Here is a 20474-nt window from a genome sequence, read left to right on the forward strand (position 1 = left end):
TATATATAATATATAATAATATACACAATATAAAATTATAACATGTAATATATCATTTATTTATGTATAAATACATTTATTATATATAATAAATATATTTATATATAATAATTTTATATAATCATATAAATATAATTTACATATAATTATATAATATATAATGTTTTATATGTAATTTAATTTATATTTTATATATATATAATATATAATAGTATATCTGTTAGTTCCAAATCCCTAGTATATCCCTCCCTGCTTTCCCCTTTGGTAAGCATAAGTTTGTTTTCTACCTCTGTGAGTCTGTTTCTGCTTTCTAAGTATGTTCACTTGTATCCATTTTTTTAGATCCCACATATAAGTGATATCACATGACTCAGTTACTTATCACTTAATTGCTTTTCATCGATTAATTTGCACCATCTCTAATCTTCTTCTAATACATTCTTTTCAATGCATTTTTTGGTATATTCTCTTCATGTGTCAGGATGATCTGCGCATGCTGTAACTGGGGGTTTGTCTTGTTTTGGTATCATGCACAAAAAGAGGCTTATTAAATGCATGGTTTTGATAAGTGGGCCACATGGGGCCATCCCTACCTTTGAATTTGCAGATAAGCACTGGCATAGCTGCTGACTGGGGTGTCAGCCTGGTAATGAGGGAAAGCACCAGATGGAATTAATTTAGCCTGCTAAAGTGGTTCAGGGTATTGAGGTGTGAAAATCAGTTCACTTTGTAAATGTAAACGGCTTCTCCCCAGAAGAGGTTTTAACTGTACTTTCTTCAGGTGACAGGGGAGCATCATTAGCCTTGTCTGTTAGGAGTAGTTGCAAGGCATTCCACAGTGCCTGACCTCAACTCGAAGGCTGTCCCACCAAGCAAAGCACAGACAGTGACAACCACAGCCCCTCTGGAGGCTTGGACAAAGGTGATAATGTTGTTCTTTATAACATAAAAGTCTCTTTGTATTTCTACAGATGCAAAAGCACTTCAAACTATAAATTACTGGTCTATAGAGAGACGGTAACACATAATTTATTATCCAAACCAGGATCTATTTGTAAGTAGAATGTGCGTGCAAGGGTGTGAAGTCATTTCAATCATGTTGGACCCTGTGGACTGTGGCCCACCAGGCTCCTCTGTCCACTGGATTTGCCAGGCAAGAATACTGGAGTGGGTGGCCACGCCCTCCTCTAGGGGATCTTCCCAACCCAGGCATCAAACCCACATCTCCTGTATTGGCAGGCAAGTTCTTAACCACTAGCACCACCTGGGAAGCCCTTGACAGTAGACTAATCAAGTATTAATTAATCTTTAAAAAATTTAACCCAAGACTCATCCTAGAAAACCTAGGATCTATATCTCTTAATCAAAGGAACCTTGACCTTGCCACTTAATGATTTTTTCTTTCTTTCTCCCTTCCTTTCTCTCTTTTTCTATTACTTTTAATCTTTTTGTAACAAGGCATTAAAAATATATCAAAGTCAGATTTCAGCATATATCCAATAAATATTTATTAGGTGCTGGACATTACATTCCTGAAATTTACAATTGTGAAAATGGGGAGAATGTCAGTAATCAAATTATTATAAGGCAATAAACATTGGGCTTCCCCAGTGGTTCAACAGTAAAGACTCTGCCTGCAAGGCAGGAGACTCAGAAGGCTTGGGTTTGATCCCTGGGTAGGGAAGATCCCCTGGAGTAGGAAATGGCAACCCACTCCAGTGTTCTTGCCTGGAAAATCCATGAACAAAGGAACCTGGCACGCTGTGGCCCAGGGGGTTACAAAGAGTCAGACACAATCGAAGCAACTGAGCACTCAGTAAACAACTAGAAGCTGTAATAGTCTCAAAGCAGGAAAGGGATAGGCTGTTGAGAGAGCAAAAGCACAGATGAAATTTATTAAGCCTGGGATATCCAGGAAAGGCTTCCCTGAAGAATCTTCTTTAGAATAGAGATCTGAAGGATAAATGGCACAATGCAGGCATAGGGGCGTGGTATACGCAAAGGCCCTGAGGCAGAGGGCGCACAGCCTGTCCAAAGAACACTAACTGTGAGCAGTCAGCACGAAGCCTTCCTGTTTCAAAGTCTAATACAGGGATTCCCTGCTTTTCAAAAGTTCACTTTATGCACTTCACTTTTTACAAAAGATCAACCTTAGTACCTATTTTGCTAACCGAAAGAAATCTGGAAATAAGTTCTGCTTCTAAAAGGCTAAAAGTAAAAACAGCATTCAGTCTTTGTCCTGCAGTGAGCTATAGAGCCAGCTCACACCCTAAGCAATAAGAGTAGCATCCCCAGGCTCCCACCCAGCATCTCAGCATCAAACCATCATGGCTTTGAATTGGGAACATCTGTGTATTATACTCGGAGAAGGCAATGGCACCCCACTCCAGTACTCTTGCCTGGAAATTCCCATGGACGGAGGAGCCTGGTAGGCTCCAGTCCATGGGGTCGCTAAGAGTCGGGCACGACCGAGCGACTTCACTTTGACTTTTCACTTTCATGCATTGGAAAAGGAAATGGCAACCCACTCCAGTATTCTTGCCTGGAGAATCCCAGGGACAGAGGAGCCTAGTGGGCTGCCGTCTATGGGGTCGCACAGAGTCGGACACGACTGAAGCGACTTAGCAGCAGCAGCAGCAGTGTATTATACTGATGCATTTTATGTATCCCTGGATAACTGCTTCTTCACTTGACCGGTTTCATGGAAGACAAATTTTCCACGGACTCGGTAGGGGGTGGTTTCAGGATGATTCAAGGGCATTATATTTGTTGTGCACTTTATTTCTGTTATTATTACATCAGATCCACCTCAGATCATCAGGCATTAGATCCCAGAGGCTGAGGAGTTTACATCATTTTAGTTTAGGAAGGGTCTCATAGGACCTTTCTACTTTCAGATGGCTGGTAAACCTGTCCTCAGGCTAAGAGACCATATAGGACTTGAGAAAGCTGCCAGCTTCCCCCCTCCACCTCATGAGTATAGAGCTCTAAAGACTTACCATGTTCATCGATGAAGACATGCATCGCATCCACGGACATCTCGTCTTGCACCGATGTTTCAGGCCCACTTATGACTTGTAGCACAGAACTGTCTTGTTGGGAAGTCACCCTGTAGATTATTTGCCTTTGTCTATTGCCCTGGAAACTTAACACATATAAAGGTTTCAAAAATGATGCGGAACACCTCTTTATCCTTAACAAAGCATTAAAAGAAGTAGCCAGTGAATGAGACTGTACCAGCACAAAGTTATATGAGTAAGTTATCCTTACAGGGTTGGGATCTTGGCAGGTTCCGTGAGCCCAGGGCTGGTGCTGGTGTGGTCTTGACTTTGCACGTCTGGTTTTCCTTGTTTGGCAATGGGTCCACTGGGTTTCTCACTTTCCAGGATTTCTTCCTTTTTCTCCTGGGAGCAGTTATCTGAAAAACACTGCTTTATGTATTAACATAATACTTAGTAAGAAATTGGGAGAAGGCAATGGCACCCCACTCCAGTACTCTTGCCTGGAAAATCCCATGGACAGAGGAGCCTGGTAGGCTGCAGTCCATGGGGTCGCTAAGAGTCAGACACGACTGAGCGACTTCACTTTCACTTTTCACTTTCCTGCATTGGAGAAGGAAATGGCAACCCACTCCAGTGTTCTTGCCTGGAGAATCCCAGGGATGGGGGAGCCTGGTGGGCTGCCGTCTATGGGGTCGCACAGAGTCGGACACGACTGAAGCGACTTAGCAGCAGCAGCAGTAGTAAGAAATTAAGGTGGAAATGAGTGGAGGTAAGTTACCAAGCTGAAGTAAAAATAAATAGAAAAATGTAAATAGCTCCTATGAGGACTTCCCTCACGGTCCAATGGTTAAGACTTCACCTTCCAATTCAGGGGACGTGGGTTTGATCTCTGGTCAGGGAACTAAGATACCACATGTTGCAGAGCAACTAAGCCTGCACGCCACAGCTAGAGAAGCCAGTGTCCCACAACTACTGAAACGCATGTCTAAAGACACACATCAAAGGTCACAATGTCAAGGTCATTTTGACCTTTTCAAGGTCACAATGTCTTCTGTATTCCTATGACCAAAGCTGCCAATAGCTATGTTCTTCTGCGTAAATGTCTGCCTGAGAGAAGAACATGATTGTGTGGTTTGAACCTACAGGCTATTTCAAGGAGTGACATTCAGAAAGCCCACCAAGATCTGCCTTAAAAACTAAAATGACGCTAGCTTCCCTGGGGTCTGAATCCCATCACCATGTATAAAACAAAGGTTTTCATCCTTAGACTTGAAGTAATTAGAGACATATTGCTGGCTTCCACGTGAGTCCTGAAGAAAAATATTCCCAGTGCATCTGTGAAACGATTAGAATTGCTTTGGTACAAAAACGTTTGCATTTCATTTGACAGCTTGTCAAGATAGAAGTTTTCACAGTTTTCAAGAAACACATCTGTGAAAAAGTGCTATCATAACAAATAGCTTTAGCCAGTGATCATGTCACATAAAAACTGCAGTGAGGCATGTTTAGACAGCTCTATCTGCTAACACTACGTGTATGTGGACTCCTTCATTCATGTTGCTTTTAATACCTTAGTCTCTCCTTCTCTTAATTGGGCACATAACATATGCCAACCTATGGGCTACTTTGGGGCTTCTCTGATGGCTTGGTGGTAAAGAACCCTCCTGCCAAGACAGGAGATGCGGGTTCATCCCTGGGTTGGGAAGATCTCTTGGAGAAGGAAATGGCAACCCACTCCAGTATTCCTGCCTGGGAAATCTCATGGGCAGAGGAGTCTGGCAAGCTACAGTCCATGGGGTCGCAAAAGAGCTGGACACGACTTGGCGACCAAACAACAACAATGGCTACTTTTCTCCTTTTCCCTTTAAAAATACACACGTAAAGGAATTTCAGTGTCTAAAAATAGCACAAGTGAATGGCATATAATTTAAAACTAGAGAAAAGGGAAAAAATCTTAAATTACTCCTAACCCCACCATGCTGATTCAGGAGCCAATATGATAGATATCACACTGGAGTTTTCTTTTAGACATTTTTTTTTTCAAAAATAAAGTCATAATTTAGATGTTGTTTTATAACTATTCTACTTTTCTTAAATTATTACAAATATTTAATGATATATATTTCTACATCATCCAAAAATGGAAGTTATCTTACATTAATACAGTATAATTTACTAAACTAAATAGATAAGCTATAAAACAGTTTTTGGTGTTGGGTTTTTTTGGATATTCTGCAGGCACATGGGATCTTAGTTATTTGTCCAGTGATCGAACCCATGTCCCCTGTGTTGTGGAGGCATGGAATCTTAAAAACTGGACCACCAGGGAAGTCCCCAAAAGCAGATATTGTTTTATAACTGTTTTACTTCTATAACTGTTCTACTTATCTTAAAGTACTATTAATATTTAATGACAGGAGATATTCTTCTGCATCATCCCCAAATGGAAACTAAATAATATTATATTAAAATAGTATAATTTATTAAACTAGACTCCTATTCTTATAAATTTAGTGTTCCTATTTTTCTATACTGCAGATATTAATAATTCTTCAATAACCATCTCCACATGCATTCATGATTATTTGCTTAGAAAGTCTAGGAGAAATTGAATATACAAATAGACAATAGCCATATAATATATATACAAATAGAACTCTGACCCACAATCTACACAATCTCAGAAAAATAATCCATTAGCTACAGTAACCAGCCCAGGAAACTAACATAATATGTACAAGTCATACTTGTCGGATATCAGACCACTATTTCTAGCAAACGACTCAGGAAGCCAAATAATAACTCCTGCAACAATCAGCCCAAAATGGATAGGAATTGATTAATAACTGAGAGCTTTCCTAATTTTTATCCCTGCTTCCAATTGCAGAAATCCAACCAATCAGAGGAAGCCAAATATGCTCTTTTAACCAATCATGTTTTTGCCTTTTTATACTGCTCATGGGGTTCTTCGGGCAAGAATACTGGAGTGGGTTGCCATTTTCTTCCCCATGATAAAGGACAGAAGTGGTAAGGACCTAAAAAACAGAAGAGATTAAGAGGTGGCAAGAATACACATAACTATACAAGAAATGTATACATGAAACTACACAAGAAAGGTCTCAATGACCCAGATAACCACGATGATGCAGTCACTCACCTAGAACTGGACACCCTGAAGTGTGAAGTCAAGCGGGCCTTAGGAAGCATACTATGAACAAAGCTAGTGGAGATGATGGAATTCCAGCTAGACTATTTAAAATCCTAAAAGATGATGATGTGAAAATGCTGCAAATTTGTGAATATGGCAGCAAATTTGGAAAACTCAGCAATGGCCACATGACTGGGAAAAGTCAGTTTTCATTCCTACCACAAAGAAAGGCAATGCCAAAGAATGTTCAAACTATCATATAATTGTGCTGATTTCACATGTTAGCATGATTATGCTCAAAATCTTCAAGCTAGGCTTCAGCAGTATGTGAACTGAGAACTTTCAGATGTAAAGCTGGATTTCAAAATGGCAAAGGAGCCAGAGATCAAATTGCAAACCTTTGCTGGATCATGGAAAAAGCAAGGGAATTAAAAAAAATCTATTTCTGCTTCATTGACTACACTAAAGCCTTTGACTATGTGGATTACAACAAACTGGAAAATTCTTAAAGAGATAGGACTACCAGACCACCTTACCTGTCTCCTGAGAAACCTTATGCAGGTCAAGAAGCAATAGTTAGAACTGGACATGGAACAACTGGTGGAAAATTGAGAAAGGAGTACAATAAGGCTGTATATTTTCACCCTGCTTAGACTTCCCTGGTGGCTCAGATGGTAAAGCGTCTGCCTACAATGAGGGAGACCCAGGTTCAGTCCCTGGGTCAGGAAGATCTCCTGGAAAAGGAAATGGCAACCCACTCCAGTACTCTTGCCTGGAAAATCCCATGGATGGAGGAACCTGGTAGACTACAGTCCATGGGGTCACAAAGAGTCAGACACGACTGAGCGACTTCACTTATTTAACTTATATGCAGAATACATAATGCAAAATGCAAGGTTGGAGGAATCACAAGCTGGAATCAAGATTGCCAAGAGAAATATTAACAATCTCAGATATGCAGATGATACCACTATATGGCAGAAATTGAAGAGGAACTAAAGAGCCTCTTGATAAGGCTGAAATAGAGAGTGAAAAAGCTGGCTTGAAACTCAACATTCAAAAAACTAAGATCACAGCATCTTGTCCCATCACTTCATGGCTCCAAAATCACTGTAGATGGTAACTGTAGCCATGAAATTGAAAGACACTTGCTTCTTGGAGGGAAAGCTATGACAAATCTAGACAGCATATTAAAAAGCAGAGACCTCACTTTGGAAAAAAGTCCGTATAGTCAAAGCTGTTTTTTCCAGTAGTCATGTATGGATGTGAAAGTTGGACCATTTAGAAGGCTGAGCACTGAAGAATAGATGGTTTCAAATTGTGGTGTTGAAGAAGACTCTTGAGAGTCCCTTGGGCTGCAAGGAGATCAAACCAGTCAATCCTGAAGGAAATCAACCCTGAATATTTATTGTTGATGCTAAAGCTGAAGCTCCAAGACTTTGGCCACCTGATGCAAAGAGTCAACTCATTGGAAAAGACCCTGATGCTGGGAAAGATTGAGAGCAGGAGAAGAGGGCAGCAGGGGATGAGATGGTTAGATAGCATCACTGGCTCAATGGACAAGAATTTGAGCAAACTCCAAGAGATAGTGAAGGACAGAGAAGCCTAGCATGCTGCAGTCCAGGGGGTCACAAGGAGGTGGACAGGACCTAGTGACAACGACAATAATAAACCAATCACATTAAATGCTATAATCCCGCCTCCAGCTTCCCCAGGCCAATAGCTTCCAATCACACCTGGAATCTTCCTTTTTTCCACTACAAAGCTTTCTTTTCTGCCTGCCTCAGAGTTTCTGCCAGAATGCTGGTGCTGGACTCTTTTGTAGCAAGCTCTAAATAATAGCCTTACTTTTTCTCAATTGAGCAGTTTTTATTACCACAAAATAAAATAAAGCAGTATCAAAACAAAACAGAAACATGATTTTAAAGGCTGTTGGTAAGTATGTGGGTTTCTATCACCTCAAATTCTAGAATATCCCCAAGACCTAAAGATAATCCTAAAGGCCTTTGTGGAGGCAACCTGGGTTGGAAATAAGAGTACTGTAAAAAGCACTGGATAACTACATATAAAAGAATGAGATTAGAATATTTCCTCATACCAGATACAAAATGTAAACTCAAAATGAGTTAAAGACCTAAATATAATATCAGAAACCAAAAAAACTCCTAGAAGAAAACATAGGCAAAGCACTTTGACATAAACTGCAGAATTACTGTTTGCATCTGTTTCCTAAGGCAAAGAAAACAAAAGCAAAAATTTTTTTAAATGGGACATAATTAAATTTAAAAGCTTTTGTACAACGAAGAAAACCATCATCAAAATAAGCAGACAACCTAATGATTGGGAGAAAATACTTGCAAATGATATGACTGACAAGGAGTTAATATCAAAATATATGAACAGCTCATACAAATCAATAACAAAAAACAATCAACCTGATTAAAAAATGAGCAAAAGATCTGAATGGGCATTTTTCAAAAAAAGACATACAGATGGCCAACAGGCACATGAAGATGGCCAACTAATCACTGAGAAATGCAAATCAAAACCACAATGAGATATCACCTCACATCTGTCAGAATGGCCATCATCAAAAAGTCCACAAATAAGAAATGTTGGTGAGGATGTAGAAAAAAAGGGATGGTGGTAGGAATGCAAACTGGTACAGCCACTATGGATTATGGAAGTTCATCAGAAAACTGAACATAGAATCCCCATATGACCTAGGAATCCCATCCCTGGGTATTTATCTGAAGAAAATAAGCACACTAATTCAAATAATACATGCACCCCAATATTCAAAGCAGTATTGTCTACAATAGCCAATATACATAAGAAGTCTATGTGTCCATCAACAGATGAATGGATAAAAAAGATGTAGTATAAGTATTTACAATGGAATATTACTCAGCCATAAAATGGAATGAAATTTTGCCGTCTGCAACAACATGGACTTGGAATTATTATGCTTCGTGAGGTCAAGAAAGACAAATACCGTAGGTTATCACATACATATGCAATCTAAAAAATAAAGCAAACTAGTGAATATAACAAATAGAAATAACGCAGATGTAGAGAGCACACTAGTGATTATTAGTGGGGAGAGAGAAGACAGGGATAAGGGATAAGAGGCACAAACTACCACATTTAAAATAAATAAGCTACAAGGATATATTGTACAGCACAGGAAATATAGCTAATATTTTATAACTTTAAATGAAATACAATCTTTAAAAATTGTGAATCATTGTTATATAATCCTGAAACACATATAGGATTGTACATCAACTATATTTCAATTTAAAAAATAAGGGAGGAGAATAAATTACAGGACAAGAAGAGCAAATGTTTGGTAGTTTTTAAAAAATAAATTAGGAAAAAACCTCTGACCCTTCCTGGAATAGACATATAATCCACTCCAACTTCCCCCTCCCTATTGTACCTACAAGTTCCCAATAGCCAAACCTGTTCCTGTCCCAACAACCAAGCCTGATTCTTTCCAAAGAAAACCTCATAGCATCCACACCTCTTTGCACACCCTAGATTTCCAATTCAACCCCATTCTGATTAAATATGGCTGGCTGAAAAGTTGAAGAGCAGAAACGTAAGCAGACAGACTAAATAAACCTCACATAATAGCCAGAGGGGAAACTCAGAACAGATGGCTGAAATTGATCAAGTATTAAGACTTTTAACATATTTTCCTAACTGAATCATCACAGTAAATCTGTAACATATTATTATTCCTGCTTCCCTGAAGAAACTGTGACTCAGATGGATATGGTGAATGGCCCAACCTCACCCAGCTGGCACTGAAAAACCAAAATTTGGCCCTGGGCTGTTCAAGTTCCAAAGCCAGGATCTGTCCACCCTACTCATAGCTCCCCAAGAAGACACACATTGCTGGCTCAGCACTACCCACTACAGTAGCCACATGTGGCTACTTAAATAAAGTAAAATTCAATAAAATCAAAAACTGTATTTCTGCACAATCCCCATTTCAAGTATTTAATAGCTACATGTGGCCAGTAGTCCCTGGTGGTGGCAGATACAGGACACTTCCATCACTGAAGAAAGTTCCACCAGACAATGCTGGCCTAGATCCATGAATCTTTATACTAACTGGAGGGTAAGCAATCCAAAAGATGCTTACTCATTGGAAGGAAAGTTATGACCAACCCAGATAGCATATTCAAAAGCAGAGACATTACTTTGCCAACAAAGGTCCGTCTAGTCAAGGCTATGGTTTTTCCTGTGGTCATGTATGGCTGTGAGAGTTGGACTGTGAAGAAAGCTGAGCGCCGAACAATTCATGCTTTTGAACTGTGGTGTTGGAGAAGACTCTTGAGAGTCCCTTGGACTGCAAGGAGATCCAACCAGTCCATTCTGAAGGAGATCAGTCCTGGGTGTTCTTTGGAAGGAATGACGCTAAAGCTGAAACTCCAATACTTTGGCCACCTCATGCGAAGAGTTAACTCATTGGAAAAGACCCCGATGCTGGGAGGGATTGTGGGCAGGAGAAGGGGACGACAGAGGATGAGATGGCTGGATGGCATCACCAACTCGATGAACATGAGTTTGAGTAAACTCTGGGAGTTGGTGATGGACAGGGAGGCCTGGCATGCTGCAATTCATGGGGTCGCAAAGAGTCGGATATGACTGAGCAACTGAACTGAACTGAAGCAATCCGAAGCACAAATCAGAAAGATGTCTAGTATCTCAAAGTTACCAATGTGTTCTTGTACTGCACATGTTTGTTAAGAAGTTTACCTTTCCTGTCCATGATACTTTATACACAAATCCTGGATACATAGATGTAGTGAAAAGGAGAATACATTTAGTTTACATAATTTAAATATTCAAATATTGATGAAATTTTGTGCAAGAGTGGACTGATCCACTAGCAGGACAAGCTTTTTGAAGTGCACCAGAAAGACAAAAGGAACAAGAACAAACTGCTGGGAGCTACCATCGTGGAGCCAAAGGGACCTCTGACTGTCCCAGAGAACAGCCAATAATAAAGGGGTAATCCTAGAATGAAGAAATGCTACAGACCCATGAACCACAACTTCCTGCAAGCAATCCTACTGTATAGATATGCTCTCAGAGATCTATGCAGAAATGTTGTACTCAAAAATCAGAGAAATGTGGACATACAAGCTGGAATCAAGATTGCCAGGAGAAATATCAATAATCTCAGATATGCAGATGACACCACCCTTATGGCAGAAAGTGAAGAGGAACTAAAGAGCCTCTTGATGAAAGTGAAAGAGGAGAGTGAAAAAGTTGGCTTAAAGCTCAACATTCAGAAAATGAAGATCACAGCATCTGGTCCCATCACTTCATGGCAAATAGATGGGGAAACAGTGGAAACAGTGTCAGACTTTATTTTTGGAGGCTCCAAAATCACTGCAGATGGTGATTGCAGCCATGAAATTAAAAGATGCTTACTCCTTGGAAGGAAAGTTATGACCAACCTAGATAGCATATTCAAAAGCAGAGACATTACTTTGCCAACAAAGGTCCATCTAGTCAAGGCTATGGTTTTGAAGAAGGCTGAGTGCCGAAGAATTGATGCTTTTGAACTGTGGTGTTAGAGAAGACTCTTGAGAGTCCCTTGGACTGCAAGGAGATCCAACCAGTCCATTCTGAAGGAGATCAGTCCTGGGTGTTCTTTGGAAGGAATGATGCTAAAGCTGAAACTCCACTTTGGCCACCTCATGCGAAGAGTTGACTCATTGGAAAAGACTCTGATGCTGGGAGGGATTGTGGGCAGGAGGAGAAGGGGACGACAGAGGATGAGATGGCTGGATGGCATCACCGACTCGATGGACGTGAGTCTGGGTGAACTTCGGGAGTTGGTGATGGACAGGAGGCCTGGCGTGCTGCGATTCATGGGGCTGCAAAGAGTCGGACACGACTGAGCGACTGAACTGAACTGAACTGAAAGTTAAAAGACTGTAGGGACTTCCCTGGCAGTCCAGTGATAGGACTCCTCACTTCCACTGCAGGGGGCCTGGCTCGGATCCCTTGTCAGGGAACTAAGGTCCTGCATATCATGCAATACAGCCAAAAAAAAAGAACATAAAAAAAGGCTTTGCAGAAACTTTAGTCCAGTAACATCCTTTGCCAGGGAAGAAACAGCTCAGAGATATTAAGTAACTTGAAAAATAATGACTCTTATATTCATGCAAGAAATATAGTTTTATTATTTATGAATGTTGACTCTGGAGCAACACCAAGATCAAAGCTCAGCTCCAGACTTACTAGACTAACTTGGAAAACAGAGAAAACCACCTTTCCAGAAGGAATGATAAAAGGACCCATAACATAAGGTTATATGAGGAGCAAATGAGTGAAGCTGTATATAATTCACTCCATTATACAGTAACTGTATAACTTATTGTTCAAGCTGGGAACACTTTTGTGAGAGAGAGATGGTGCTATTAATAATTATGTTGGCAAAACACATGTTAACAAGGACCTTGTCGAACAAACCACCACAGATGGTCACCCTCGTTAATATCGGTAAAGGGTTTAGGACAGTGCCTGGCATAAATTGGGCTTCCCTGGTGGTTCACATGGTAAAGAATCTGCCTGCAATGCAGGAGACCCGGATTTGAGCCCTAGGTCAGGAAGATTCCCTGGAGAAGGGAATGGCTGCCCACTCCAGTATTCTTGCCAGGAGAACTCCATGGACAGAGGAGCCTGGTGGACTACAGTCCATGGGGTTGCAAAGAATCAGACACAACTGAGTGACTAACACTTTCACTGGCATATATTAAGGGCCATGTATTATAATTATGTTTACAACTTGGGATAATTATGAAATTCAGCATACAGGACTGCATAATATCATTCAACAGAAAAGTGGATTCATTTAATTTGCTTTACAATTTGCTTTCCCAGAATGCGTCTATTTTATAATGGCAGAGACATCCATTGAAGGCTTTCGTCACCATGGTAACATATAATTGCTTATTTCCTTAGAAATAAATATTCCTGCCTTCTAGGGAAGCCAAATCTTCATTACTATGCCTAAAATTTCCTGGAGGAGTGAACCAGTTTTAATCTATGTTCATCACACAGCTTGGTTTTGGCACATTCAGCAAACACCAGTGAAGAGCCAAACAGCCAACAATTACACAATAGCTGTCCTTCTGTTTGCAAAGTCGAATCACAGAAAGCCAATGACAAAGAGAAACACTGCCTTCTCTGTATCAGCAGGACAGAACAGATGTGGGATCCTACCTGCAGGAAGCCTGCTGTCTTTGTTCTGCTCTGTTGGCTCATTCCTTTGGTTAGATACCACCACCTTGGAAGTATTAATCGATTCTAACAAGGAGACAAATTCCAGGAAGTTGGATTCATTTGGTACTTGTCCTTCCTTGGCCTCTAGGTCAGATTTGGAAGTTGGCATTGTTTGTTCTTTATCATTAATAATTTCTGCGGAACTTTTACTCAAGAAGACATCTGTCCCACTGTCCACGCTGAGGACCCGGGCATGTCTCTTCTCCTGGCTGGTTCTACAAGATGATGGATCAAGGTTGGCCTGGGCTTCCATTCCCACCTCAGACTCGGAGACCATGTTAGGTGTAGGGGGGGTTGCACAGTGGTCTCCTGGGGAAGGACTGTGGTCCTGGGTGGCACTGCCCCCCTCCCCAGATTCATAGCCAGAACACGGATTGGAGGACGCCTCCACCGTCAGTCTCTCTGGTGTCCTGCCACTCCCACTGCTTTCGGGACACACCATGCCTCCTGCATCCTCAGACAGCTGGAAGGTGATGACGGGAATTCTCATCTGCTCCACATTTAGGGGACTGGCTGCCCCTGGGGGAGCTGGCTCAGCATCAGCCTGGAAGCCAGATGGCTGAGTACCAACCGCCTTGAGATGCAGCGAGCTTTCCAAGTCTGTCATGGAGTTGGGCGTACTGCTCATGGTAATGACGATCCTAATGGGTTCGTGCAGACTCAGCGGGTCACCAGGTTGAGAAGTATCTATCAGAGTGACGGCGACCTCACTATCGGAGTCACCCACGTCCTGGTTCAAGGTCGAGTCCACCTGCTGGGAAACTTGCCCCTGCACAGGTCTGGCGATGACAGTGTTACACTGTGGGCAGCTGCTGCTCAGGCTGTCCTGAGGCGACTTGTTCTGTAGCTTGTCCCTGATGGAGGCATAATGACCAGGTTCTGGAATCAAGACAGAATTCTCACTCCCCCAAGGCTGGACAGAAACGTCCGTCTCCAGTAAGTCGTACTGAGACAAAGACAGGTAGGGCAACTTCTTTACGGTTTCTTTGTCCACCAAGCCACCCTCGGATCTGTGGTGGAAGGGGGGCTGCCCCCTGCCCCCTCTTTCCTTCCCTTGATCACTGATGCAAGTTTCTGCCACAACAGGTTTCAGTGGTATTGCTGATGTGGTAACGGCTCCCAGCACGGGTGCTTTAGAAGCAGGTAAGCTTTCCGCTTTGATAGCAGGTGAGGTAGATGACACTGGTGCCATGGGTTGGTCATCTGAGAGAACGACACCTGAAATCAACAACAGCACCTTGATTCCCATCCAGAATGGATGAATGATGTCCCAGCGCAGACCAAATGATAATAACTTATTACTATCGTACATAATACCAATAAAAATTTAAAATAACACCAGCAACAAATGTGATTAGATGCTTATTTTTAAAATACCACCTCTGCTGTGAAATTGATCTGGAAATCTCCATATTTAAGATAATAATTCAGACTTTTAGCTTTCCCTCTTTTGTGGCCCTGGGAGTCAGACTCGTGCATACTCAGTTGCTCAGTCATGTCTGGCTCTTTGCAACAGTATAGACTGTAGCCCGCCAGGCTCCTCTGTCCATGGAGTTTCCCAGGCAAGAATACTGGAGTGGGGTGCCACTTTCCTCTCCAGGGGGATCTTCCCGACCCAGGGATCAAACTCACATCTCTTGAATTGGCAGGTGAATTGTTTACCACTGAGCCACCTGGGAAGCTTGGGAGGCAGACTAGTACGATTTAAACAACATATTTGCAATCAGAAAGATGTTGGCTGTGCTGTTTACTAGCTACAGTACATTGGGTAAGTTACTTAATCCTTCTAAACCAAGGCAGGGAGGCTCCAAAATATACGGTTGGCCAAAAAGTTCATTCAGATTTTTCTGTAAGATGTAATGAAAAAAAACAAACAAACTTTTGGCCAATCCACTATAGCACTTGACAAGCCAAAGCAGCTTGGATTTTATAATGTGACCTCAGCAGAAGTCGTTCAATGCAGAGAAAGGAAGAGGTTCATTCAGGCCTCCAAAAGTTCTTTTCTAAGTCTTCTAAGTCTTGCTTCTCAGTGGTGCTAATGGTGAAGAACCTGCCTGCTAATGCAGAAGACGTAAGAGACGTGGGTTCAATCCCTGGGTCAGGAAGATTCCCTGGAGAAGGGAATGGCAACCCAGTCCAGGATTTTTGCCTGGAGAATCCCATGGACAGAGGAGTTTGGCAGGCAAAGAGATAAGAATGACTGGGGTGACTTCACATGTACACAAGGCTTCTGAAGGCAGTCAAAAATCAATAAAATAAAATCTTAGCAAAAAAGTAAAATAAATATTTGGGGTGGGAGGATTAAAAGGAAATCCCAGAAACAAAATTTGTAAATGGAGAGAAATGCAAAGACACAGAACACAATGTTGTTAAGTGGTTAAGAATCCACCCTTCCAATGCAAAGGGCAAGAGTTCAATCCCAGGTAGGAGAACTAAGACTCCCACATGCCAGGAGGTACAGCCAAAAAATTTTCAAAAAAAGCAAGTATGTGTGTTGATGATGAATTTACCTATTTTATATCAGCTATTATGAGCCTTATGGAAAGAGGCATAAATTGGAGAAAGGACAATGAAATACAATCAATACAAAATCACAGTCTGAACACAGACATGATATACAGATTCTGATAAATAATTAAAATGAAGAGTTAAAGAAATGAAGGTAAAATATAAATATACAGTCTTAGGTACAGTTCTAAATCTTAATGACTTCATTGGCATTCAGCTTTATAAAAACTAATTTGTGTTTCACTGAGAATAATGCTGTGATAAAATATTAAATAATGAGAATAAGCACTCTACCTTTGAGATCTTCCACTGTTTCCTGCGCTGGCAGGTCCTAGATAAACGAAAGAACAAAAATCAATCAGTGACTCAGCTCCCTTGCTCACTTCCAGGCAGTCAGCAGACACAGAACAACAACCACTGTTTTTCTAAATGGCAGGTGGGAAGAGACAATATAGTGTCCACTATACTGGACACTACATGTATGAGACAAATGGGTATAATTTAGTGTCTGGTACAGACATCCACCCAAGACCCCAGTGCTGTGATCAAACGGAGTTTGATAATTAAAAAAGTAAGGAGACAAATAATGTGCTACTTTATACTGTAAGGAAGAGAATCCAAGAAAGTGAATCTAGAGGGGAAAAAAAATGCTGATTTAAGTGTGATTTCACGTGGAGTGAAGGACTGGACTCCAGGGAAAGGCACTGAAAATACAGTGACTGAGATGGACGACAGACAGGCCCAGGGAAGGGCAGTGCAGATGTGTTTATGGGGTCTGGTCACCTGCAGTCCCAGCAGGGTGGGCGGACTGCAGAAGAGGCTGATGGGTGTGCTTGCAGCATGTGATTAGGTGTTTATCTCATGGCCCAAGGGCGCCCCTCAGGTCACTGCTACCCAAAGACAAGTATTGACAACCAGCACGTGTAAACCGCAGCCACCGCCATTGCACACTTCCGGAATCAACAAAACAGCAGCATGAAGAGAGTGAAAGAGAAAACAGACCACTGACCAGGAGCCCAGAAGAGTGATGAGAGTTTATGCTCTGTCCTCCGGAGCTGCCGTGGAGAGGAGGTGTGGAGAGGGATCGATCGGCTTCTTTTTTGCCGCTGTTAATCTGTCCATTATTGCTAATCCAGCATGAGAAACACAGGGGTAGTGATATTATAAAATAGAAGTATGGCTCTTTTGGCCTTAGTCCCTAAACAATTGTTTTCCTTGTTTCCACTTTGTCAAATCCATGGTATACACAATTGAATAGTACTCAGACTTCCTTGGTGGCTCAGTCGGTAAAGCGTCTGTCTACAATGTGGGAGACCTGGGTTTGATCCCTGGGTCAGGAAGATTCCCTGGAGAAGGAAATGGCAACCCACTCCAGTACTCTTGCCTAGAAAATCCCATGGACAGAGGAGCCTGGTGTCCATGGGGTCACAAAGAGTGGGACACGACTGAGCGACTTCACTTTCACTTTCTGGCCATAAAAAAAGAATAAAATAATGCCATTTGGAGCAACATTGGCAGACCTAGAGATTATCATACTAAGGGAAGTAAGTGAGAAAGAAAGAGACAAATACCATATGACATCACTTATATGTGGAATATAAAATATGACACAAATGAATTTATTTACAAAACAGAAACAGACTCCCAGACATAGAAAACAAACTTATAGCTATCAAAGGGGAAAAGGAGAGGGATGAATAAATTAGGAATTTGGGATTAACATATACACACTGCTGCTGCTGCTAAGTCACTTCAGTCGTGTCCAACTCTGTGCGACCCCATAGACGGCAGCCCACCAGGCTCCCCCGTCCCTGGGATTCTCCAGGCAAGAACACTGGAGTGGGTTGCCATTTCCTTCTCCAATGCATGAAAGTGAAAAGTGAAAGGGAAGTCGCTCAGTCGTGTCCGACCCTCAGCGACCCCATGGACTGCAGCCCACCAGGCTCCTCCACCCATGGGATTTTCCAGGCAAGAGTACTGGAGTGGGGTGCCATTGCCTTCTCCAATATACACACTACTATATATAAAATAAATAAACAAGATCCTATGGTATAACATAAGGAACTCAAGTTGATATTTTGTAATAACCTATATGGGAAAAGAACCTGAAAAAGAATCACTTGCTGTACACCAGAAACTAATATAACATTGTAAATCAACTATATGTCCATAAATACACATACAAACAGAAAGGAAAAATCATGGTATACAAACTTTACTTTTAAAAGCTAATAAACATTACTTTAAAATAAGACATGCTCCCTTAAAGAACTATCAGAAATAAGACCCAGAATAGTGACAAATGCCCACATGAGAATTATCTTTAATATTTTAGTTCTACACAATGTATTACTTTTAAATCAACAAACACAAATTTCCTGAAAATACTCGCATGTGCTAAGCATTTAAATGATGAGATAGAAAGACAAAAGTAAAATATTTTGTTATGCTAAGCCTAATGCAAATGAATTTCACAGCATGGTATAAGGTCACATTAAACAGTCAATTAAACCATCTGGATCATCAACAATTTTTATGCCTAAGTGTATATGTAAATATAAGAAAAATGTACATATTTGTGTCTGACTCTCCTGGCATATTTTCATAAACACCAAACAAATGAGCGAAATTATTTTAATCAAGATGAAAACATTTAAATTATAAACTGATGCATTAATTAGAAATGTTACCTTGGATTTCTGTGATTAGTTATATGGTCACCGTTGGCCTCTTTGTCTTTACGTGGCTTTTCTTTCTTTCCAGAGGGTCTTTGCTGGATCACTTCTCCTTTATCAAACATGAGGTGTAGGCGATAACTGACCAATTTGATTACTGTGAAGAATATGGTCACTGAACTGCAGTATAAAAATACAGTGATGGCATCTGGAGGAAAAGCCTATAGAAGAGAAAAGAAAGGGAAAAAAATTATTTGCTTGTAGGATTATTTTTATCTTATATATGAAAACGTTTTTTAAGTATTTATCAAGCATAAATTGGGCAAGGTTTCAAATTTTATTAGCTTTGTAACTTTTCTTTTCTTAATATCCAAGGAGAAAGAGCTATTACCTTTTTATCTTCTTAAAAAGTCTTTCTTATTTCTCAGGTTCTGCCACTAGCTGCAATGACCAAGATTTGACTTGCAGACAGGAACCTCACAGAATGAAAGATACAGTATAGCAAGGCTCTCCATTTCTACTAGCTCTTTATTCTATAGTCAAATCTGGTCTTCTTGTGCACGTGGTCTTCAAGGCCAGAGAAAGGCCTTTGAGATGCTATCTTCTTCAACAAAACACAAACACCCTTGCAGAGAATAGAGGAAAGGAGAAAGAAATTTTAAAAAACCTGATTTCCCATTGGGTGAATATCATCAAGCCATGGATTTTTCTAGTGGCGTGATGTAGGCAAGGGCTCTATGAGAGTGTACTGTTTCTAAAACACAGAAGGATAATCCCACTCCTGGGCATATATCCAGAGAAGAACATGATCTGAAAGGATACACGCACCTCAGTATTCACTGCAGCACTGTTTATGATAGCCAAGACACGGAAGCAACCTAAATGTCTATCAACATATGAAGGGATAAAGAAGATGTGGTACATCTTCTTTGGGTGTGGTACATATATTAATATTCCATTAATATACATATTAATGGAATATTATTTAGCCATTAAAAAGGATGAAATAATGCCAGCTGCAGTAACTTAGATGGACCTAGAGACTGTCATACTTGGTGAAGTCAGTCAGAGAGAAATATCATATGATATCCCTTACATGAGGAATCTAGGAAGAAATGATACAAACAAACTTATTTACAAACAGAAACAGACTCACAGACTTAGAGAATGGATTTATGGTTACTAGAAGGGGAGGGATAGTTAGGGAGTTGGGGATCAACATGTACACACTGCTAAATTTAAGAGGGATAACCAACAAGAACCTACTGCAGCACATGGATCAATGTTATGCGGCAGCCTGGATGGGAGAGGAGTTTGGGGGAGAATGGATACATGTATATTTATGGCCGAGTCACTCTGCTGTACACCTGAAACCATCAGAACATTGTTATTGGATATACTCCAATATAAAATTAGAAGTTCAAAAAAACAAAAGGCAGAGGGATATTTCCATCAGTAGCAAAGGATCTTTACATGGAGATAATGGTGAGGGTCTGGAGAAGGCAATGGCACCCCACTCCAGTACTCTTGCCTGGAAAATCCCATGGATGGAGGAGCCTGGAAGGCTGCAGTCCATGGGGTCACTGAGGGTCGGACACAACTGAGCAACTTCACTTTCACTTTTCACTTTCCTGCATTGGAGAAGGAAATGGCAACCCACTCCAGTGTTCTTGCCTGGAGAATCCCAGGGATGGGGAGCCTGGTGGGCTGCCGTCTATGGGGTCGCACAGAGTCAGACACGACTGAAGTGACTTAGCAATAGCACTGGTGAGGGTCAGTTTGATTCTGTCTAATCCCCTCAAGAAACAAGTATTAATAGAATCACTGAGA

General features: G+C 41.1%; 1 protein-coding gene across 2 annotated transcripts in view; it reads right to left on the minus strand.

Moving 5' to 3' along the window:
- The window catches only part of PCNX2 (pecanex 2), a 338376-nt gene that overhangs the window by 297804 nt on the left and 20098 nt on the right, over positions 1 to 20474 (minus strand). For both annotated transcript variants that reach the window (XM_027530589.1, XM_027530588.1), the window contains exons 2-7: positions 18660 to 18865; positions 16979 to 17096; positions 16264 to 16300; positions 13402 to 14679; positions 3271 to 3418; positions 3000 to 3145 (exon numbers count right to left, since the gene is read on the minus strand). In XM_027530589.1, the coding sequence (XP_027386390.1) occupies positions 3000 to 3145; positions 3271 to 3418; positions 13402 to 14679; positions 16264 to 16300; positions 16979 to 17096; positions 18660 to 18865 (1933 nt within the window). The remainder of the gene's footprint in view (positions 1 to 2999; positions 3146 to 3270; positions 3419 to 13401; positions 14680 to 16263; positions 16301 to 16978; positions 17097 to 18659; positions 18866 to 20474) is intronic.

The sequence above is a fragment of the Bos indicus x Bos taurus genome, chromosome 28, assembly GCF_003369695.1.
Source record: "Bos indicus x Bos taurus breed Angus x Brahman F1 hybrid chromosome 28, Bos_hybrid_MaternalHap_v2.0, whole genome shotgun sequence".
Lineage (NCBI taxonomy): Eukaryota > Metazoa > Chordata > Mammalia > Artiodactyla > Bovidae > Bos > Bos indicus x Bos taurus.